The sequence below is a fragment of the Stegodyphus dumicola genome, chromosome 3 (assembly GCF_044657685.1).
Source record: "Stegodyphus dumicola isolate Sdum_Otavi_A_Nest chromosome 3, ASM4465768v1".
Lineage (NCBI taxonomy): Eukaryota > Metazoa > Arthropoda > Arachnida > Araneae > Eresidae > Stegodyphus > Stegodyphus dumicola.
Genome location: NC_140770.1, coordinates 234,477,873 through 234,502,277, shown reverse-complemented (window position 1 = coordinate 234,502,277; position 24,405 = coordinate 234,477,873). Strand labels below are relative to the sequence as shown.

The 24,405-nt window shown below is 30.3% G+C and overlaps 2 protein-coding genes across 3 annotated transcripts in view; one reads left to right on the top strand and one right to left on the bottom strand.

Annotated features, from left to right (window-relative positions):
• Positions 1 to 5,065, bottom strand: part of Rpn8 (regulatory particle non-ATPase 8) — a 62,707-nt gene extending 57,642 nt beyond the window's left edge. Inside the window, exon 1 of the mRNA XM_085813923.1 lies at positions 4,906 to 5,065. The gene's annotated coding sequence lies outside the window, so the exon portion shown is untranslated. The remainder of the gene's footprint in view (positions 1 to 4,905) is intronic.
• A 438-nt stretch (positions 5,066 to 5,503) lies between these two features.
• Positions 5,504 to 24,405, top strand: part of LOC118180405 (regulator of microtubule dynamics protein 1-like) — a 108,360-nt gene continuing 89,458 nt past the window's right edge. The window contains exons 1-2 of one of the 2 annotated variants that reach the window (XM_085813922.1): positions 5,504 to 5,584; positions 22,701 to 22,764. In XM_085813922.1, coding sequence (XP_085670048.1) covers positions 22,749 to 22,764 — 16 coding nt within the window. In that variant the 5' untranslated portion in view covers positions 5,504 to 5,584; positions 22,701 to 22,748. The remainder of the gene's footprint in view (positions 5,585 to 22,700; positions 22,765 to 24,405) is intronic. The other variant, XM_085813921.1, reaches the window with a different exon arrangement.

Genomic DNA, 24,405 nt, shown 5'->3' with positions numbered 1-24,405 from the left:
TTTTGGATTTATGCCCTCTTTCTCCTGTCTTTCAATCCTAATGATTATAGAGTTTTGTCCCCCGGACACTTTTTGATCAGCAGAGAAATCACCTCTATACCCGAGCCTAATTCAACAGATATCCCCAAAAACAGACTTTCCAAGTGAAAAAAATAACTAACTATGTTAAACAAATTTGGCAGTTGTGGCAAAAAGATTATATTAGTAATTTACATGAAAGATCAAAGTGGCAGTTTGATAAAAATAATGTTAAGTTGGATTTGTCGTATATATAAAAGATGAGAATCTTCCACCAGCCAAATGGTTGGTTCCTAGAATTGCTGAGATATTTCCAGGCAAGGACGGTAAAGTGAGAGTTGTCAATTTATGGTTACCAGATAGAAAATTTCTGAAAAGAAGTAGTCAGCACATATGTATTTTGCAAAATCAATAGTTAGACTATATGGTATTATCGGAATTGTGTTGAATTCATTATGTTACAATTATTTTCATTTCAATTGTTAAACATTGTTATTGTAATATGTGTTTTATTAGTATATATTATTGTTATTCAAGTTGCAAAATTTGTTTTGATATTCTCATATTGGAATTTGCAATTTCAATGGACAGGAGGATGTTCAATCTTACCTCCCTGATATATGAACTGCAAAATGTAGAAAATGCCTGTGGAGGGCAGTGTTGTGCAAAAACGGAAAATCCCAGAGTGTGTTCTTGCTTGGAGAAAGTGAGAGATCCCACCTTTGTGGCAAAAGTGTTAAATTACAAAGATGTGAAATAAAGCTAATGTCCTAAACATTATAAGTTTTTTTCAAGTTATTGAGAAGTGGTGATGGCTAATCGGCTAATCTTTGGGATATGATAACAGGTAGTTTGGCGACATTTTAGTAAGGCGTTAAAGGTTACTAGCTAAGACTTTAGCAGTGTACGTGGAGAAAGTCGAGAATGTGTGCAATGCCATTTTTTGTGCAATTTTGGGATTTTTTTTAAGTGAAAATAGGTCGACGTGTACATGGATGATACCGTGTATGTGCAATCCTTAAAAAAACGGCAAGCAGTGGGCGATTCTGTACTTTGCCCCAATTTCACACCTAATCTTCGTCATGATTAAGCACTTTTGTTCCATAAATGTTCTAGCATAAGCGTAATTCGGCTAGCAGATTGTTGGAAAAAAATGTTGAGTAAAAAAGAAAAAACATGCCTTTACTTCGTGAAAACAAAATGGCATTCAAACAAAAACTAGCAGGTTGCTGTAGCAGGGTTGGTCGCCAAATTTTCGCCAAGTTACCATAATTCAATAACTGTTTTGATTTATAATATGAATATCACAAAGCATAAATTATACAAAAAAAAATAATTACCAGTAATAATTTTAAGTAACCATATTCGGTTTATAATCCTGGTACAGTGTACCGTAGTTGAACCACAAATGTGCAAACTTTTAAAGGAAGCATTCAAATATTTTTAATGTAGTACTGCTTCTTATTTCGGCTAATCTTTGGAATATGCTAACAGGTAGTTTGGTGACATTTTGGTAAGGCGATAAAGGTTACTAGCTAGGACTTTAGCAGTGTACATGGATAAAGTCAAGAGTGTGCGCAATGCCATTTGTGTGCAATTCTGGGATGTTTTTTTAAGTGAAAATAGGTCGACGTATACATGGATGATACCGTGTATGTGCAATTCTTAAAAACGAGGCAAGCAGTGGGTGATTCTGCACTTTCTCCCAATTTCGCACCTAATCTTCGTCATGGTTAAGCACTTTTGTTCCATAAAAAGTTCTAGCATAAGCGTAACTCGGCTAGCAGATTGTTGGAAAAGAAATGTTGAGTTTAAAAAAAAAAAAAATGCCTTTACTTCGTGAAAACAAAATGGCGTCCAGAAAAAAACTAGCAGGTTGCTGTAGCAGGGTTGGTCGCCAAAAAATCTCTAAGTTACCATAATCCAAAGATTAACCCTTATTTTAAATCTATTCATGTTAATGTACTGTTTAAATATGCAATTATTAAAATAATTAATTAGAAGAGAATCAATAAACTTTTGCAGCTCTAACAAATATTTCTTACATATTCACGGCAAAATACTTGGCAATGACATGCATGCAACAATATAACTGAACAGAAAACAGTTATGAAAAATTTCGGTTTAATCCTAGTATCCGGTGCACACGGGATTTAGCTACTTTTGGCGACTTTGTGATGAGCAGTAAAAACGGGACATATACAATGAGTAGTTAACGGGTCATTCAAAGAAAACATACAGTTAAACGTATACTATGTATATATATATATATACTACGTGTGTATAGTATATATATATATATATAGACGTTCTTTGGATCATTTTTGGTCTTGGCGATAATTTTCAAAGTCGCGCCAAGGCTGCACAATGTGGTTGATCTTTACAATATGGTAACTGGTAGTTTGGCGACATTTTGGAGGCGATAAAGGTTACTACCTGGGACTTTGGTAATAATGTGAGCAGTACTCAGTTCCGATTACGCATTATTTTGCGTGAGGGAAATGAGAGATCATGGGATATGTCACGTGATATTAATGGACGAATTACGGTTCTTTAATCGGAAAAGGGGGAAAATCGGGAAAAAATGTGGAAATTTTGTATTTAGCTTTATTCTGTGTTGTGTGAAACAGTGTTGTTTAATTTTTGGATCCCATGGCCCTAACTAAAGTGAATTCAAAATGGGTATTTAGGCATTGTGATAAAGAGAAGTTTGCTTTTTATTTAGCTAAGGAAGTATGGAGGAAAAATTCGCAGAAAAAATCTTTCAATAATTTTATTGAATGAATTAGAAAAGTGTATCCGCCACATAATCAAGACTCTGAAGAAGATTAGGTAAGTTAGTATTTTTAATTATTTGAGGATATTATTTTTGTGCATTGTTCTAAATGTAAGGTGGAAAGGAATTTGGTATTATTGGGAAAATTGTTATTAGCAATAATTTAGTTTAAAGTAATTAGGATTGTAAGGTAATTTTTATTAATTTAATGTATGTGCTCATTTATATTTTAAGTAGTGTTTTTGAATTTAATTATATTTTAATGAAATTATAGTTATTTTGTGAATTTTATGTTTGTAGGAATTTGGTATACGTTTTAGTTGAAGTAATGTTGTTGTTGTTGTATTTAATTATGGCAAAGCACACTGGGGCTATCTGCCTAAGGGGAGGGATGCCTTTGTGGAGGACTTTCTAAGGGAAACTGGCTCGTATACACGTTACACATGGGGAAAACTACGAAAACGCCCATGCAGCCAGCCCGTTGGCGGGATTCGAACCTTGGACCGAACTACCAGTGTTCAGCGACGTTACCGCTCGGCCGCTGGTGGGCTTAGTTGAAGTAAACATGCATGGAAATAATTTAAATATCTGACACTAAGTATTTGTAATGGTTGCGGTATGAATTCGTTGGTGACGTTTATAATATAATAGATGATTTAGAGGTAAAAGTTTTTGGATATTTTATTTATTTTATATGTGGAAATGTTCATATTTGTAAAGGGTAAATACTTTTTCGCGATCAGGTAATTTCATATATGTTCTTTCTACCGGGTTTAAAGATTGAGAAAATTGTCATGTATTTTCGTGAAATTTTTCTAATTTATGAGAAAAAAGCAGTGTACATGGATATAGTGAAGAGTGTGTGCAATACCATTTTTGTGCAATTCTGGAATGTTTTTTTAAGTAAAAATAAGTCGACGTGTACATGGTTTAGTGATATTTTAATTAAATGATAGTTATTTTGTGAATTTTATGTTTGTAGGAATTTGGTATACATTTAAGTTGAAATAATCGTGCATGGAAATAATTTAAATATTTGAGACTAAGTATTTGTAATGCTTGCGGTATGAATTCGTTGGTGACGTGTATAATGTAATAGATGATTTAGAGGTAAACGTTTTTGGATATTTTATTTATTTTATATGTGGAAATGTTCATATTTGTAAAGGGTAAATACTTTTTCGCGATCAGGTAATTTCATATATGTTCTTTTTACCGGGTTTAAAGATTGAGAAAATTGTCATGTATTTTCGTGAAATTTTTCTAATTTATGAGAAAAAAGCAGTGTACATGGATATAGTGAAGAGTGTGCGCAATGCCATTTTTGTGCAATTCTGGGATTTTTTTTTAAGTAAAAATAAGTCGGCGTGTACATGGTTTATGTGTATGTGTTATTTTGAAAAACGCATAAGGAGTATGGTATTGTGCACTTTTTCCCAATTTTGCAGTGAATATTTGTCATGATTAAGCAGTTTTGTTTGATAAAATTTCTAGCATAAGTGTAATTCGGCTAGTAGATTGTTGGAAGAAGTGTTCAGTAGATAAGAAGAAAAGAAACATGTCTTTACTTCGTGAAGACAAAATGGCGGCGGGGAAAAAAAATAGAGGGTTGTTGTAGGAGAGTTGGTTGCCAAATTTTCGCCAAAAAATCGCCAAGTTACCATAATGTAAAGATCAACCAACGTATACTAGGATTTTACCAAAATTTCTGTTAAAAGTATATTTACTTCTCATTCTATTAAACACTTTGGTTGCACTTCTTAACATAAGCCAATAACTTTAAAAGAATTTTAAATAACTATTCTAAAATATAAGAGCTTGAAGCATCTTTAATATTTCGCAGAAATACTTTTAACAACTTTAAAATGGTAACCGGTTCAAAATATATTTTGGCGATGAAAACTTAAAAAGTACGCATACGTGAAATATTCTCAGCAAATATACCATTCCTTTAGTTCAGAAATCAGGCTGCTGAATAATTTAATTTAAAAATAGTTGAATGATGGAACTTAAAACAAATCAAAGAAAATTTTCATGAATGTTTACATTTGCTTTTAGACATTACTTAATTTTTGAGGGAAAAAAAATTACAAGATTTACTTCCTGCTTACCCAAGGACGATATAGGACTTATATAATTCAACAGTGCTTTGTATTTTCCAAATTTTTAATCACACTGCTCAAATTCTACATTAAATTAAATAGCAGCAACAATTCCTACTTTCGAAAGGAAAGCTAGAATACAATGATAAGTAAAAACAACATATTGCCAGAGTTCGTAAATAAAACGTATCTTTCTCCAATACTATTTAATTCACTTTCCTTTGGATATCATAACTTAAGGCAATGCGATATTCAATTATATACAATTTAATTAAGGATTAATATTTTGAATTAATATTTAACCCAAAATAAAATAAAAATATTTACTATATATTTAAAGAAATAAATCTGATAAATTTCATTTCATAGTTGGTATTTGAAATTTGGCAACAGACGACAATGAAACCGCAACAAACAAGAGGCTATTCATATAACACAAAATAATATTTTTATGGTAATATAAGTATATATAAAATAATAAAAACAACAATATTGCATTAAAAAATTACTAAATAAAATTAAAATTTTTTAAAGTATTTTAATATTTTGTTTGCGGAGGTTATCTACAAATGTGAGGCTATTACATTTCGAACTTCTGGTTTGAGAATCTGGCACCAGGTATAGAGAATGGTCTGCTTGTTTTGTGTCTTGAACTGAGCGGTTTCGTCGTAGTGCAAGTCTTTGTTAGGTAAATGTTCTTCTGATATTATATTTATGTGTTTTATAATATTATGCATCGGTACAATTCTTATACATATAAGATTGAAAATTGGGTGATGCGTTAGTTTAGTCTAGGAATTTTTATTGGAAGTTTTTAGCATGTCAATCATGTCTGTGCACATTGCTTCAAATTCGTCTCCATATAAATTTGAAAACATGTTACCACTTGATGTACTAGCTGCCGTAGCATCACAGACACTTAAAAATGAAATTAATTCATTGGATCTTCAAAGAGAGAAACCTTTTTCTGAGACTAAAAAGCAGTCAAAGAAAAACAACCATTTTTCCGAGGTCATGACTTTTGAGGATATTAGAGCTCTTCCACCAAAATTGCTTGTTGATAAATTTTCAGAAATAACGTCAGATGAGCTGACAAAGAAATATTGTTATAAATGTGTTCTTTTACCTGAAAAGTGTACTGTTGCTTATAAAAGCTTTGGTAATGAACAAAAAGCATGCGAAAAAATGCGATCTCATTTGTTGTCCCATTTACAAGAGCTTAGTGTCGAAATTTATGGATTTGCAGGATCCAAAAGGTATCAATCTGATGGAAAACCTCTTGTCTTTCGTTCAAAATATGCACAAAAAGTAAGTTCAAAGAAAAACGGAAAGCAAAATAAGAGACAACTGTCTTTAAGCCATGTGCTTCCTAGAAACACAAGGTCTCGTAAAATTTCGAAGCCTGCTAAGCAGTCCTCACTTACTATGAAAAAAATGAAGGTGAAATCAACGAAATATGTGAAACAATATGAAGGGATAAAGTGCATGGATAAAGAATTTAAAAATCTTCCCGATTCAGACTTTTTGTGCCCAAGAAGGAATTGGTGGTCAGAATTGCTTAATTATCATTCTGAAGATATGGAAGATAGATCTTTTGAGGAAAATGAATCAGTAAATCTAAGGGAAGATATTTTCCATACCTTGCCTGCTAAAAGGTTGCGCTTTGAAACCGATACGAATAAGGAATATGATTCTGATTTTAGGTCAACAGCTCCTTCACTTTCTGCAGAAGTAAATTCTGTTGATTCCAATTATAAATCTGCTGCTGATTCCAATTATAAATCTGAAAGAAGTGAAGATGAATATAAGCCTCAAGTCAGTTCTAAAGATGTTGGTAGTTTTTTTGATCTGTCAGATGAAAAAGGTCAGTTTTCACAGCATGATCATACTTATGCTGCTTTAAATGGCATGAAAATTGAAAAATCTGTGCCATGTGAAAATAAGAAATATACTGCTGAGAGTTTGAAAGATCTAATATCAGGTAATAAAAATAATTTAATTCAGTCTCAGCTGATTATAAGAACACCACCTTTTCCATTTGTTCACATTCCATTGCTTCCTGATGTAGCTGAAATAAAGGAGATTAGTATGTTAGATGACTTTTATGCTGAGAGTTTGGATCAGTTGTCGAGTGAACATATAGGATGCTATTGTGATGTTGATGAAAGTGAATTGGCTTCTGACGATGCAATAATAGAAGATTTGCTGGATTATGATGATAAATTTACAAACCTGTTAAACAAAAATGATGATGTTACAGGTTCAGTACTGGAGTGTGTTGAGAATATTGTGACTACTAAACAGTCTAGCATGTACTCATCCAAAAGTACATTTTCATCTACTGATAATAATGTTGAAGATTTAGAAAACATGCAAAAGTTTGAAAAAGAATTGGCACTGAAGTTTATTGCAAAATTACATTCGAAGAAAAAGAAACAAATCCACGATTCTCTTATATGTCAGATATGCAAAGATAAACATTTCACTGCTCAAGCAACACTGATCCATCACTACCGTAGCCATGCTGGAATTAAGCCGTATGTTTGTAAAATATGTGAATCAACTTTTACTCGCCAGCACAGTTTAAACTACCATATGCTTATTCATCAAAATTTGAGTCGATTTACTTGTGAATTTTGCGAGCGTACATTCAGACATCCTAGTCACTACAAAGAACACCTGAGGCGCCACACTGGAGAAACACCATACCATTGCACAGATTGCAATTTACATTTTAAAACTAGGAATACATTTAAAAGGCATCTTAAAACTCGGCATGGTAAACTCCTGACTGCTCATGGTGTCGAAGATCTGACAGCTGAAGAATTTTCAAAATTCCGTACTAATCCCAGGAATAAGAAGCATTAAATATTTTATCTGTAAATGTAAGCAACTTTGTAAATAATGACATTTTTTACTTCCGTCACAATTTGAATTGCTCTTTGTTTGAGAGTTTTGGTTTACTGAAGGATGAATTTATTGTGATTTTATTTTTATTCTTATTTATGTCTCTCTGGGCATCACTTTGTTTGTGCTATATGTTTTATATTGCATTTCTTGTTTTAAAACATGATAGTAATAATACTTTTATTTGTAAAGTGATATTTTGCCATAAAACTGAGTTTTGAGGTCAGATATTATGTAACATGTGAATTTTTATTAAACAATAAAGTTACTTCAAATTTAATTTGCAGAATTCTGTCCCTTCCCTTTTATGATTCATTTAAAATTTATCAGATTAAAATGCAGTGAAAAGTATACCATTATCCCAATTGTGACTTTTTTATATTTGTAACCTAATGCCATTAAATACTTATTTAAAAAAAATCTTTTAGATGATAATTTCTTTATCATCAATTTATAATTTGGGACAATAATTTCTGGTTGTAAATTTCATGCATTCTTCAACTTCAGTTTATACTTTATGACAATGATAAGAATTGAAAATTTGTGATTTAACATATATTTATTTATTTATTTTTGGTATTAACAGGTTGATATTTAGGTATAAAATAAAAATGTTGTAAATGACTAAAGTAATATCATTTTATGATTTTTTAAAAGGTTATTGAATTTTGCGTTGAAGCATATTTTATTTTCATTAAAAACAAAATTTTTTGTTATATATGATAGTATGTAATAATTACCTAATAAGACTGAGTATTCTTGAGAATTAAAATAAATGTGACATATTCACTCTTTTAACCAAAAATTTTTTTTGTTTTGTTTTGCTTTTACATTTTTACAATGGAAAAATATCTTGATGTAAAATATATTCAAGTTTGCATATTTGCTATTGCCTGGTGTCAGTACATGAAAACTGCTTTTTAATAGTCTTACATTTTGAGCTTCTGTTATCCATCAACTATTCTTAACTAACATTTTCTGGAAACTTGTTGAGTAGATAGAGGAATGTACAACATTTTAGGCTGTTTTTAAAATTGTGTAAATTATTTATCAGTAAAATTTTATATATAAATGACATGTTTTTTATTTTACCTGTTAACTAATTAAGAATTAATGTTAATTATCTGTCAATTTTCTGACAGTGCTATAGTATGTTGAAAGTAGAAAATGTAAAATTAAAAAATATTAGTTTGTATGAGTAAGTAGAATGTTTTTTTTTTTTTTTTTTTTTTAAGTGGAATGAAAATGTTTTCAGTTTTTCAGAGAAATGTTTATTAAATGTAGGGTTAGTTTCCGTCAAATTAAGGGGTAAAAATATATTTACGGGTTCCCCTTGTGAAAATTTGGCAATTTTTGGTGGTACATGGATACTGAGTTTGTGCAATTCTTTGACTTGTTATTTTGGCTTTGTATAGCCATCAACCTATTTTCACTTAAAAAAAATCAGAGAATTGTACAAACTTGGCATTGTGCACTCTCTTGACTTAGTCCATGTACACAATGATCTATATTCACTTAAAAAGTCAAAGGAGCAGCCAACGAAAAATATATAATATCAATAAACTACATTTTAAATTAAGCAATCAAATAACATAAAAAATGAAACTCATCTTAGCACTACACAAAGGAAATATCCACTTACCTTATTTAGAAATTTCTCCTTCTTCAGTCAAACTAAATACCTTAACAACATCCAAAAATTCCTAAAATTATTTGAAATAGAATCTGTATACTGGCGATGCCATATAAATTCACAAATGTAAAAGTTAAAAATATCCTCCAATGTTCAATCATACGCATTTCCTTCATACAAACAGGACACTCCTAATGGCTACTAAGTAAACCTTCATTTACACACCAATCAATGAATGCTTTTTTCCCTTTCATTCCAAATCATACAGAAATTCAAATTAATCTTACCACATTCAGCCATTTTACTGTTTTTACTGTGTAAACCATAAAATAACCCATGGACTTCCTAACCAACATCCAGCACACAAACACACTTACAAATCTTTTCCAATCATTCAAATTCACTGTAATCATGCAACCAATTACATCGTAATAGGATTTCCATAAATGAAACAACAACTTCACGGTTACACGGCACCCTTCAATGTACTCTAACCAATTAAGGGTTTTACACTGAAGAATTTTAAGTTGATATTACGTATATTTTACAAAGTGTGTCTCAAATTTAAACTAAAATCATTGGAACTATACATATTATTTGCATCTGTGGTTTTTAAAGCACAAATATATATGTTAAGGTGGGATAAGAATCTCTCCTCTTATTTATGTAATAATATCGACTCGTATATTCATGCTTTCTGAATGTGTAAATGCAACAAATATTTTACTATGAAATTGTATCAAATATTTATTTTAAAATATTTTATTTCTTAATAGTATTGTATTCATATTTTAGTGCAGCCTTTCTCACCCTTTTTAACCTTATAGCTGCATACAAATATTTGTGATTTATGGTGATCCATATGTATATCCTTTCTCTGAAAAAAAAAAGGAGATTTCTAAAAGAAATTAATGAAATAATAATTAACAAAGCTAAGTGATTTTAAGAATTAATTTATAATTACATAACAAAACAGAAATGCATAACATTAAACTTGGAAGTTTCACAGTTCACTGCAAATCCTTTCCTGACCATTGTTAGATTGTGGTCCACACTTTGAGAAGTATTTATTTAGTGAAATGACTGATTGAAAATTTAATTTTATTAATAATATTAATTATACTTGTTACTAAAATTTTAAAAAAGATAATTTCTAAATGCTTATATTATTCATAAATATATTTGTTTGTTGTTCAGGAATTTATTTCTTCATATAAGGGGAGTTCCATTATAATATTTGTATTAAACTATGCATTTATTTGAAAAAGGAAAGAGCACTGCTTTCATATAAAAATAAATCAATAACATTTAGTTCTATCCTTTTTCAGATTGAGAGGGAAAAATAATTTTTGTTTATTTTATCAGGGAAGGAGTTAGCAGTTTATCAGGAAATGTTACTTCCCCCCCCTGAAAATTACTACATAAATCATGAATAGCAATATTTACAATTTTTGAAGATTCTTATTCAGGCAGGAAAAGCTCAATCGCTTTTTTCACTTGTTATTAATGGAAGGCATATAAGCATTCAGTTCCTCAAATAAGCTAAATTATTATTATGTAAATTTATATTAAAGAATTACACTGGGTGGGGCAAATAAAAGTGGCCCGGAGAACAGAGTTGCTCTGTTTTCCGGATCACTTTTATTTGCCCCACCCTATATTTTATCATTTTACAGTGTCTGTAGAGTGTAATTTTGTACATCTTTAAATAATATGAACATATATTTTTATGTAAAACTATTATAAGCTAATAATTAAGGTTGTAATTTTATCACTGCGGGGATTTTCATGTTTTTTTCTGCAAATTTCGGAAAGTTTCTCGAGATTTTGCGAGTATTAAATTATTCTACCAATGATCAATAAATCTGCAAATTTCACAATTTTTTATTATTTTTCATGATTATGTAACTTTACATTCCATGAGAGTTTATGCAAGATATATTCAGCGAAGTAATCAAAAGAATTTTGAGCCTTCAGTTTCTCCTTAGTGTTATGAAACATAATAAAGGTTAATTTTTCAAAACTATGTAAAGTAACATTATTGACTATCAGTATCAAAAAGAGCTTCAATACTGAAGCTGTACTTTTTCTAAATTTAAAAACATGCTACTTAATGAAGAAAATCTGTGTATTGTAAATATCATGTAACAAAATGCCATCTGCCTAAAGGGAAATCTTGATCTCATATAATGACATTGATTGTATTGTTTAAATTTATGTGATATGTAAAAGTAAGTTTCAATTTACAAAATCATAGACTCTGAACCTTTTATAAAATGTCACTATTTATCATGTGACTGCCCGATGAAGTTTATCTTTTCTCTGTAAGAAAATTATTACACTGCTAATACTCTATTAGTGGTTGCAAAAAACATAGAAGGTTCCAAAACTTTAGTAATTGTGTCCATAAGTCCTTAAAATTAAAATGTTCAAACATATCCATCTTCAAAGTAAGACCTTTTGGAACAACATAGCTTTTGTAGTTCTTGTAGAAGTTTTCAAACCATTTTTGGAGACTGGGCTTTGAAATATCCATCAGATTAACTAGCAGTACATTTTTCAAATCATCCATGATCTTAAACCAATGATCTGTTAGTTGAAGTGTAGGCTGAGGAAAATGTTATAAGTCTTATCATATATGACGATATGAGTATGGTGGGTGTGAACAGGTAAGAGTTTCTGTTTTACCAGAAATTTTTAAACTGAGTATGACAGCTGAGTGGGAGCATTAATGTACAACAGCATGTATGTCTTTTTCTGTTCCTGTTTGAACTAAGGCTTGTTCAACTAAAGTTCAAATTCAAGAATAACTGTATCTTTGAAAAAAAAAATAAAAGCCTCATACTTGATTTTGGTACAGTCCTTACGAAATTTCTACATGCTTTCCTAATTTTCAGTTACTTGATACTTGTTTACTATGTAGATCAAAGAAGGAACCATATATTTTGTTTGGCATAATTTTACTGAACATTTTCTTTCTTAATAGTGTCTATATAATCACCGGCCATCATTATCTGTAGAGCCACTATTCTTCCTTCTCAGTTTGGGACGAAATATATCAACAAATCTGTTGCATGTGAAAATCCTGTATCAGTATTCTTTAACTTCAGTATCCCTATGTAGGTTAGCTTTTTTTCTCTATTTTCTGGATTGTTATTCATTGCCTTATTGAAATGCAGCAACTTCTAAAATTTTCTATTAGCTGCTGCATTAATTGTCTTAGATGCCTTCTCCAGAGTTAGATTATTATTACCATAAACCTGCTTCAACATTTTATAGGTTGCTGTTAAACAGCTACATGAAAATACACAAAACTTAATGTTCACTTGTTCTTCACAGTGCAGTTTTTCATTGAAGCATTAGCCACAAAATATCTGGCTCAGAACACCCAGATTCGAAATTTACTTCCATATGCAGAGAAATTTGACTGTGACTCATATGAGGACTTATAGATGGATCAGTTGCATATATTAGTTCTCATCCAACTCTGGAACTTCAGGATTTCATCCATTGCAGGATTTACGTGTGAGGTACACAAGCTATAGCTTAGGGCCTTGCCAAAAGCCCTCTAGGTAACCAAAAATTCATATTTTGGCTCTGCCATATAATATCTTGACTTATAAAGGACCCTATTTCTCAGATAGCTTAGGGCCTTATCAGGTCTAAATCCGGCCCTGATTTCATCAAGTGCAGTCGAATTCTAATATCCAGACTAACTGGGTTCACAGTCTACTTAAGCATCTGAAAATCTCTATGCTTGTAATGTTTTGTCTTACACTCATGTAGATCAACTTTATTATAATTCAAAGGGGAGAAATTTATTTGTCACTTATTCAGTTATTGTGTTTTACCTGAACTAATATTAAATAATTTTATTTCTGTAGAACAAAATGAAAAAAAGAATCACACCTGTGTATAATCATGTGTATAATATGTCTAATTTATATTTATAGCTCAATCGTGGTTATACGTATCTAAATTAATACCTTCTTAAGATATGTATTGTGTAAATAGTATTATTCTATTAAAGCAACACAAGTGAGCACTTTTTTTGTTGTGGCATATTTTTTCCTATCAAGTGTCACTAGTTTGGTTCTGTTCCTGCCATTAACTGAATTTATAACCACCACCTGTGCAAACATATTTTTCTTCAGTTTAACCTATTCCCCCCCCCCTCAATGGATTTTATGATTTGGTAGATATATTTGCCGAGTGGTGAAAAACTGACTATCCTGCTTCCTTCAAAAAAGCGTTATTCAAAGATTGTGTTCAAACAGCCAGTTCAGAAAATTAAAATGAAACTCGAAGCTGAAATGGCTGTGCAAGCCTTTATTCTGGATGGGATTAAAAAAAGAGCTGTCCAAATGCGAATATTTTGTTGGATTATGAATTCCTGTTTGTTTTTGTTGATTTTATTTATGATGCCAGGAGTTAACATAGATTGTGTTTTGTAAACCAAAATTTGCTTTAAATTAACCACTACATAATGGTTGTTTAGATTAATTACAAAAGAGAAATATGCGCCAGTTCTTTAGTACTTTGACATAAGTTTAAAATCAGTGGATGCTACAATATTGTGGAAATTTAGGAAAGCTAATTCACCGTAAAAAAGAAAACAATGTACACTATGTTATTCTTCCATTATGGGTTTATAGAGGATTTTGTTGTGAAATTAGAAAGTATTATGTAATTTAATGATCACTCTGTTGTATATTATATTGAATGTGTGGAGAAAGGAATAAGCTAGAAAAACACCAATAGGGTGTCAAAAATGCGTGGTTTGGCTTTAATGAAAAGTACCATATGCTACTTCAATCAATGAAAAATTTTAAATATGTAAATAAACAAGGAGATTAATTTTTACTAGCCTTAGAAAGAAAAGTATCTGCTTAACTAGCTGCCAAAGCTTGTGGATGTCTGGAGTCTAGAAAATAAGCTCTGTTGTATTTACTAGTGTATTTGTACACATTATATTCATTTTCATAAAAATTAAATTTTTGATATTTAAAGGGAATGTTCAAAACCACCTCTATTATGTGATCAAATTACTGAGTGCTATAGAATTCTTCAAAGGATTATGTTAAATGTTATTCTGCTTCAAAGAGTGGGTTTTTTTTTTTTTTTTTTTTAATATGCATTTTATTTTTGTTTCTAAAATTTTTTATAAACATTGAATGATGATATTTAGACTATTTTACTTATTTGTTATTAATTTTGAATTAAAATTTTTTTGCATGTGTCAAAAATATTCTTAAAGTTTTCATTTTCCATTTAATTGTCATTGTCATTTCATAAAAGGCTTTAAGTATCTAAGATCTGCAAACAGATTTGAATATTATAAAATCATGTGCTAAAATATGATGTGTTTTAGTGCAGTACATCTTTGTTATATTTCTTTTTATTTAGTTTGTTAGGTGTGATTGAAATGGTTGCTATGCATGGCTACCTGAAGATAAAAAAAAAGTACCTTAAGAGTACATTTTAAAAAGCAGGAAAACATTTTATTTTTTGTTACCTTTGATGTGTAATGAAAGTAAATATGAAAATTAGTATTTAACTTCCAATTGAGCATTGAAATTTTTGATACTTTTCTGTTATTGGGACTGGGTTCAGAAATGTATGTATGTTTTTATTCTATGTGTGTATATATGTGCATATGTACACATATACACACACACATAAATGTACACACACACATAAATGTACAGACACATACATATGGACATACATACATTCCTGAATCTGGTCTTAATAACAGAAGAGTACTAAATTTTTATGCATATTCGCATTAAGTATGGAGGCAGCAAATATGTAAATTACCTTTATCTATATGCGCCAAATTAATGGTAAATGCTAAAAGGAAATTATCATGTTGACAACTGGTTTAAAGAATATTTACCATTGATTTGGTAATTGATTTATGATTAGTTGCATTTTATTATATAAGGGATCCGAATCAAATGTACCTATTTTGAACAGTCGATTAAAACTGAAGTTTTAGTCCTACAAGGGCAATTTTGACCACATGTGGGAGCTGAATTTGTAGAGCTTGGAGACAATATTTTTCTCACATCTGACGCACCCGCGCTTTTGCTGAGCCGGCAAACAGAAAAATGGTGTCACCGTAAGAGAAGGCACAAGTTGTTCTCTGGTGTGCAGAACACAAATCTGTAGTAAAAGTGGCAAAGAATATTTCAGACAGTTTATATAAGAATTTCATCCCAGGCTAAGAGCATAAAAAAGTCGCACAAAACATTTCTCGAAACGGGAAGTGTACGGAAAAGATCTGGTGGTGATCAGCGTTCACATTTTGATTCACATGTGGAAGATGTTCGACAAGCTTTTGTTCAGAGCCCTCGTCAATCAATCGGGCAGGTATCTTCTGAATTACATGTGCCGCAATCAACTGTTCATGATGTGCTGCATCGAAAACTGAGGATGCATGCATATATGGGTACATTTGATTCGGATACCTTATATAATTTCAGAAGATCACTTCATTTCTTAGTTGATCTAATTTAATGACTATGGAATATTTATTTTTTAAGTAATGACAGTTATTTGGAATTTCTATTTCATTTTATTTTATCAAACTAACTTAATCCATTGCATTTTAAGAATTTGTATTATGAGCAACTTTTAACTCCAAGACATTTACAGCACTTCTTCTGAAAATTAAAAGCCTCCCAAGTGCATTTATACATATTTTATTTTCATTTTGCTTATTCTGGTATGATATGATAAAGAAGATGGCTTACATGTTATACTATAGTATTTGCCAAAATTCTCTCAAATATTAATAGTTTTTGATGAGAAAAGCTCCTATTTTCGCATCACAGAAACTGAAGCCTCAAATAAAATACTTTTTATAATATTCAGATTTTCTTTTTGATCTTTCATAACTAACCTTCTTTTTGAGTTGGAATTTCAGTGAGTAAATTGAATACAACATATGATAATTCAATTTACTGAGACATCATTTTTCATATTCCAACATATCATACTACATTCTTACCAATAATATTGTATGATACATTCAGTTTGAAAGGAAAGCTGCAGTGTTTCCATCTGAGTTAGTTAAAGAAAAATTTGAATTCACTTAGTAAGGTCACAGACTTAATATAGCTGCAATATGAGTCAGTATTCTGTGATTCTGAATTTTTTAAAACATATGTATGAATGAAATGCTATATGAAGTACCTATTTTGAGCTTGTTTATCAAAGAAAAGTTATCTGATTGTATGCAACTTGTGTTAAATGAATTGTTAAAAAGAAAAAAATGAATTTTTTTGAAATTTTTGTCTAGGATTTATATAACATGAGTACAAATATTAGTTTTAAGCTATACATCGAGATAAAATCTTTCAAACTGTGATGAATAATTTTTAATATGTATATTCATATTCCATATAAATTAAATTGGTGTTAAATGTTATTTGGAAATTTAAAAAAATGAAAGTATGTTATTAATTTACTTAAATGTACGATATGTCATTTAAATACCTATTGCACGTACACAGCTCCATTAGTTTTAACACAAGAAAAGCTCATGAACCATTCTTTAAAAACTAAGTAAAAAATATGTAATTATCTAAAGTCTGATCTTAATTAATATTTTTCTCAAATTCTTTCATCAGGAAAGTTGTGTTGTGAAATAATATAAAAAACAGTATATAAACTTGTATTACTGAACCAATGAGAGGAAAGAATTTCAGCTTTATATTTAAAGTTGAATTGTATAAGTAAAAAACTTTAACAATTAAACCAGTCTAACAGAAATAAAAATGCTTAAAAAGTTTAAAAGTTAAAAGAAATATTGTGTTAATTTTTTGTTACAGAATTGGTAAACCAAAATATGATTGTAATGTCATTTCATAATAAATACAACTTCCTAAAGAACAGCAAAAATGTATTTCTAAATAGGTAATAGAGAATTAAAAAATTGTTTTGCTATTATTTTTTTCAGTACATAAAAGATAATGATAGTCTTCATTTTTTTAAAAACATTTTCTTTTCTGCTGGTAATGGAGATCTCATATCAGTTATTTTATTCTGAAATTTATTTTGTATAATTTGCCTCTTCCCTCCCCCCCCCTGCAAAGTTTATGTTTGCCGAACTCTTGTTCAGTTTTTTTGGGTGGGTAGGTTCAAAATTTAACATACAATTTTTATGGTTCTTTTGAAATTATACTTCAAAGTAAAGTGCTTTTGAGTTTCTGTTATGAAAATTTATTTCACGTGTAGTCTGTATTTTCTATTTAAATCAGGATGCAAGGCAGTTGTATCAATATCAGTTATATTTAGTTATTTAAATATTAATTTATATTATATCTCGAAAAATTAAAAATTTAATAAGTTAAAATGAATAATAATTTAAGAAAAATGTTTGTATTCATAATTTAAGTAGTCTAGGTATGATACAATTTAACTGTATTTGGAAAGTTTTGAGGCATTAAAAAATATGATTATATCTATCTTTACATTTATAATAGTATATGAAGGGCAACAATATATTGGATAAAACTCTCTGGTGTTATTTCTAAGATAACAGTATATGCTGATGTGATTTAAAGTATTCAAAGAAATATTTACAAAATTATAATATTGATAAAATGAGAAATGCAAACAAAAACAAATTTGGAGCCCCCTTTTTTCTAATGTCTAAAATTTAATTATAGCATTATATTCCAAAAGATGTAATTATATACTACTTGTCAGATTGTATATAAAATGTAATTGTTCATAGTATTGCTTTTGGGGTTGTATGTTTCTATATTAGACCAATTGTTAGCATGGTTTTCTAGTTCTATATTATATGAATTTTTGCATAATATGTATTTATTGACTTGTCACAATTTATTATTTGTATGTTTACTCTCCATATTTTAGTTTAGACAGAACTTTGGTTCGTTTATTATGTTAGTTGTGAATTGAAGTTTTATGGGATCAATCTGCAAAGTATAATAATATTTTGTGTATTTCATTTCTTATAAATGATATCTGTTTGTGGTTTGCAAAGTGTACTATTTAAATGTAAAATGTGAGCATTTCTTCTCTATACAAACTTTGAAAAAACATTTTCTATTACCAGATTTATTTTGTTTGTTAAAACATTGAATACTATTCAATATCTCAGTGCACTGAGTTGATTGTGATTGGTTCATCAATTTGGTTTGTTGTGACTGATAAAGTATTGTGTTCTTTTTGTTTGCTTTTATAGTGATTTTATGTTTTTTACTTATCTGTATTCATCTTTGTACAAATACGTATTTTGTAGGCATGCATTTTTATATTAGAATAAGTAACAATTTATTCTCACAGTTGTAATTTATTTATGGATATTTATAATCATTTTCTCAGACACTACAATTATCATACTGTTGATGTTAATAAATGAATTATTTTTAACAAAAAGTTTCATTTAGTTTTAGTGTATATTACTCTTTTCTGCATGAAATGCTCTACAAACAAAGCTGAAAAATTAATTACAGGAAATTCTACCATAGCATTTGAACCATGCATAATTGCAACAGATTTAAATGCTGTGCTATAATACATAGTGGACACAGTTTGTTAAAATAAGCATCTAATTTTATCAAAGGTAGTTTTATGTATTTCATGAAATCTTTTCATTTTACTTAATAAAAAAGTATGAAAACTTTTATTTTATTTGGCAAGCTAGTTATTTGTGCATATTAATTGATGTGTTTCATAGTTTTTATTGGCCTATTTTATTTTCATTTTATTCATCTTATACTATGTAAATGCCATCCAAAAGCATTCCTTTCTCTGCAAGTAAAAGTCTATTTGAGTTATGAACTTGGGAATCATTTATTGATCTAACATTAAAGCAGATGAAAAGCTTATGAAGTGGCAATTTTGTATTTATTTAGTTGGAAATGTTGAAAGACTCATAGACTTAATGCTATGTAGATATTCTATGTTCCTGATATTAAGTTATCAATTCACCATTTCATATACGTGTATTCCTAACATATTTTTATAGAGAAATCCCTGAAGTTTTAAATGTTATGTTTAACTTATAATTATGCTGTATTAACATGACACTTTTATTGAACATTATTTACTAATGATAAATTGAAATGTGAGAATTATGCAGCTATAGATTAGAGTAAAACTGATTATTGAGATTGCATTGTAAAGCAAATGTAATTTGTGTAAGGAATTTATTGGTTTTAAAAGTTATCTCTTTTTCAGCTGAGAATCCATAGACACTAAGGCAGTAATATAGGAAGTTTATATAACTCTTACATAATTCTCTTTTTTATTGGTTGGGAAAGTTAAAAAAATTTTTTTAAGTGTTTCCACTGCTTAATTCACTATCTCATCAAAATGAGCTTTTTTAAAATAATATGAATTTTGAAAAAAGGATAAGAGAGATTTCAAGAGCTTAAATATATCTGTTTTACAGAGGATTTATTTGCTGAAAATAAGATTTGCAGTAATAAAGAGAAACGTGTCATTTTTCATAACTCAGTCCTTGGTAAAATTGAAGATACACATACATATTTTGTTTAATTGAGGAAAACCTGCTGTGTTTCTTGTCTTTTATGTTTGTTGATGCTAAAAGCCCAACTTGCACAAAAAGGTATTCTAAGATCAACTTTTTTTAGTGATTTTTTTTAATACTTTTACTTCATTAGCATACAAATCAAGAAATTATCAATTTTAAAAATCAGGGGAAACATATGAAGATTTTTCTTTTCCTCTTGGGGATTTCTGTAAAATGTCTTAATATTACATATGTTTTATTCTTTGAAATCCTTACAGCTTCCTATTTTCTTTGCTTATTCTCTTTTAGGTAAACCATTCTTTATTTTTCTGCTGAGCTGTAAAATCTTGGTTTACAGTGTTAAACATGCTTAATAATTATTTTTCAACTCAAAAATTAGCTTAAGGTCATTATTCTGAGAATGTACCCATATTGTTGAAGGTAGATTGAGCAGTAGTAATAAAAGCTTTAAAATTACTAGGACTGAGGTCTTCTTTGATTCTTAAGAACTGTTATGAGTGATACGATATTGCCAGCTGATATTGTATATAAAAATTATATTGTGTATGTCACAGAAAAAAATCCATATTTTAAAGACTTGATATAAAGGACAGCTGTGCCTTGTACAAAAAAGTGTCTAATAACTACTGTTTTTGAAAGGATATTGATTGATTCAAAATCTTAAATCTTTATGTAGACATTCTTAAATATTAATGGTATCACATAACTATTGCCTTATCATTGATTGTTTGGTTAATAACTTACACTAAGCCATGATGAATAGTTATGGGGGAAAGTGTGCCTTTTTTAGGACTTTTTAAGGGAAACTATTTCTGTTATATGGCATGTGGAAAAACATGAATATTTTCCAGCCCAGATAAAACAACCAGAATGCTGAAGACATCATAGTTTTAAGAATATATTACGACTTATATACAGGGTGTCTCAAAAATATAGTGAAAAAATTTTAGGGGAGGTAAGCACATCATGAGGATTTGCATAAGAAACCATGACTGGAAACATCAGGGTTAAGTGGTAGCAGAGATGGAAGCTTGTGAAGGACATTAGAGCGTGATTAATTTAAAACATTTATTGGATATCATGAGTACAAATGGTGTATGAGATGAATGCATCTCTAATATTACAACAGATGCTCGAAGTGTGAACCATCAGATGCCAGCATATCTGACACCGAGGGAATATTAATTGCTGGCCACTGTCAAAACATACTGGGAATTTTTTTTATTGTAGCAGCAACATAGATGGGTCTTGCCACAAGATCCATTTCAGACTGCACAGGATTGTGATACATGATTGTTTTGAGGGCTGACTACAGAAAGAAATCAGGTGAGCGTGGGAGCCAGGAAACTGATTCACCACACTCAATCCATCGATGTGGGAATGAGCTCTTCAAATGTCTACGAACAGCCGGTTCAAAATGAGAAGATGCCCCATCATGTTGGAATCACACTTGTTGGCATCATTTGCCCCATCATGTTGGAACATTATGTTACACCTGACATTTGCTGGAACATCGTCAAGTAAGCCAGGAAGAACCTACTCCAGAAGTATCCGATAATTAATCATGGGGATGGTAAAAGGTATACTAAGCAGTCGCCAAACAAACCTCCCCACACATTTACAGCGAAAGGATGTTGTGCTACGTGGTGTCGCATTCTATGTTGAACCCACATAGTAGGGTTCATTTGAATCCACAAATGAGCATTGTGCTGACTGAATATGTCATCCCTATTGAATGTTGTCTCATTACGGAACAACACATAATCTGGGAAATTCACATTAATTGAACCCTTTGGAGATGAAAGGTGTTTAAGTACTTGGGTTCAAATCAAGCTGTGCACTGCAGCGAGACACTCTCGAGGTGGTATGTATGCTGGTCCTGAGGTTAATCTCCACGGCATCCAACACCAAACACCTCAATGTGTCCTGACTTCACTAGTCTTTTTAATAACCCATACTCGTGCAAATTTTGGATGCACATGTTAAACACACTGTGGTGCGGTTGATGTCCATCTGGGAAGCATTATCGATAAACTCATTCAACGAGTCGTCCATTGCCCTCAGCTATTCCATACACTAAGTGCATGTCTGCAAGTTCACCCTTCGTATACTGTTGCGTGCCCTTATTATGTTGATTACTGATATTATGCCCTTATTATGTTATTAACTTTCCCCGTCATTGCTATCGTGCAGAGCAAGACCTAAAGCGGCCTACAATTGCGTTTCCGGTCATGGGCTGTTATTCATTTCTCAGTGCTTATATAGATAAATATGTCCTACAACCCCTAAAAGTTTGTCACTAAATTTTTTAGACTTTTTAAATTTATGCGATTTAGATTCTTTCAAACAGTGAAGTGAATAATCTGCATTGTATAAATTTTAATTATGTATGTATATTACACTTTCTTTTTATGGTTTCATATACGTACTTGCAAATGCAAAAATCTACGATATATTTATAAATAATAAACAACAAATATATTTTAAGCTTTAGCATGAAATGTCTGTTGAAAGTTTATTTTATTGCTTGCATCATATGTGTAATGAAATAAAGAGAAAACAAGAAAAATGCATATTGTTCTTTATATTATATATTTAAAATTGTTATGCTGTTTGAGATGATAGATTATTTAAAGCAATTACAGTATATTGCGCATGATAGCTAAACTAAGGGATAATTTGTTGTTTTGTATTCAGTTAAGCATCTGAAACATCAGAGTTGTGTTTCAGGTTATTTCCAACGATACCAAACGTAAGAAGTTCTTTTACAACAGGCCTATGCACAGCTTTTGTGGTGAGTATAAGTTTTTTTTTAAATTTATTAAACTCTATAAATGGAGGAAGAATAGTTTAATATTTCTGTACTATAAAGCAGCAGTCGAAGTTGAAGTATTTATCTCGTATATCAAACTCATTCTAAAAAAAATAGAGGTTATTACTGAAATTTGCTTAATAAAATCACAGTATTCATTTCATATGTGATGACCTTAAAAATAATTTGGTGTACTATATTTAAGTATCTTGTATGCCTTATTACAAAATTTGTATAAGTATATAATCCAAAATAGTAAATATATTTAACTATTTTGGATTATTTATTTATGTTTTTCAAAAATATGTAATTCTAAAGTTATTACAAAAAGGATTTAAATATTGTTAAAATGAAGATGATATTAATGGTAATTATTCAACCATTTGCAATAAAACTAACATCCGAGTATCATTAAGAGCCTTGCTTCTTAATGTGATTAATTACTAAAGATACAGTAATTATAAAAATTAATGAAATTACTATGTGTTGTTGTAATAGGTTTATTTATTTATTTTTAAGTTAGAAATATACTTAGAATAATCTTTCCAAAAATTTGAAATGTTATGTTGCCAAACACTTATCATCCATTGCTTTAGCAAGTGATGCTTCAACAACAACATTTCACAGCCCTATGCTGGTGACTGAAAACCATTAGGTCACCAGTGTGCAATAGCCTTGATGGTCATTTATGATCTGTCTACTAGTGCTTTTCAATTTCATTTAATTTTAATAGGTTATCTAAATTTACTTGCACTGTTACCCACATCAAAGACCTTATGATCTGATCACCAGTCATTCATGACGAACTGATTCATGACTGATAAGTCATTCATGACTAACTGATTCATGACTGATAAATCATTCATGACTAACGCTTGGGTCAGCCGCGACCACTAATTTGCATGACCAATAGAATTCTTTGATTTAATTTTATTTTTGAAAACTTACTTAAACTTATTCCACTACCTTGTACTGATGGCTTGTGAGGTGGTTCCTATTCTTTGTGAGGTGGACCATCAAACCATATGGCAGTAGTGACCAGCAGTCTTGATTTGCTTTTCCATGCTTCATTTCTATTTAAATTTAAAATTATGCCTAAATTTAATGCAATATTGTATACTAGTAATCCATTACAGAATTGCCAACTCTCCCGATTTAGGCGGGAGACTCCCGATTTTCGACCGCTCTCCCGCCAACCCGATTTACAATATATTTCTCCCGACTTTTTCTTATTCTTAAAATTTCTCACGATTTTTATGGAACTTGGCTTAATACTTTGTTATATGAACAAAAAAAAAAAAAAAAAAAGTGATTTTGGACGTCTGAAAGCAATTGAATTTTCTCTAGATTATATCTAAAACAAAACCTTGTGAATTAGATAACTTCTGCTTTGTGAGAGAGAGCATATACGTATCCAGAAACTTCGTTCTCCAGTTCTCCAATGGGCATCGTGCTCCACTGCTTGTCATCTGGCATATATTAGCCAATGAGGACAAAGCAAGCTGTTATTTGGATGTTCTTTAGTTATTTCGGTCATTCTGTCCTGAGTTGTGTGAGTACACGTGCCTTCGGGAAATAGTTTTAGAAATTATCATCTTTTGTTATGTGAGAGAAAAGTGAAAT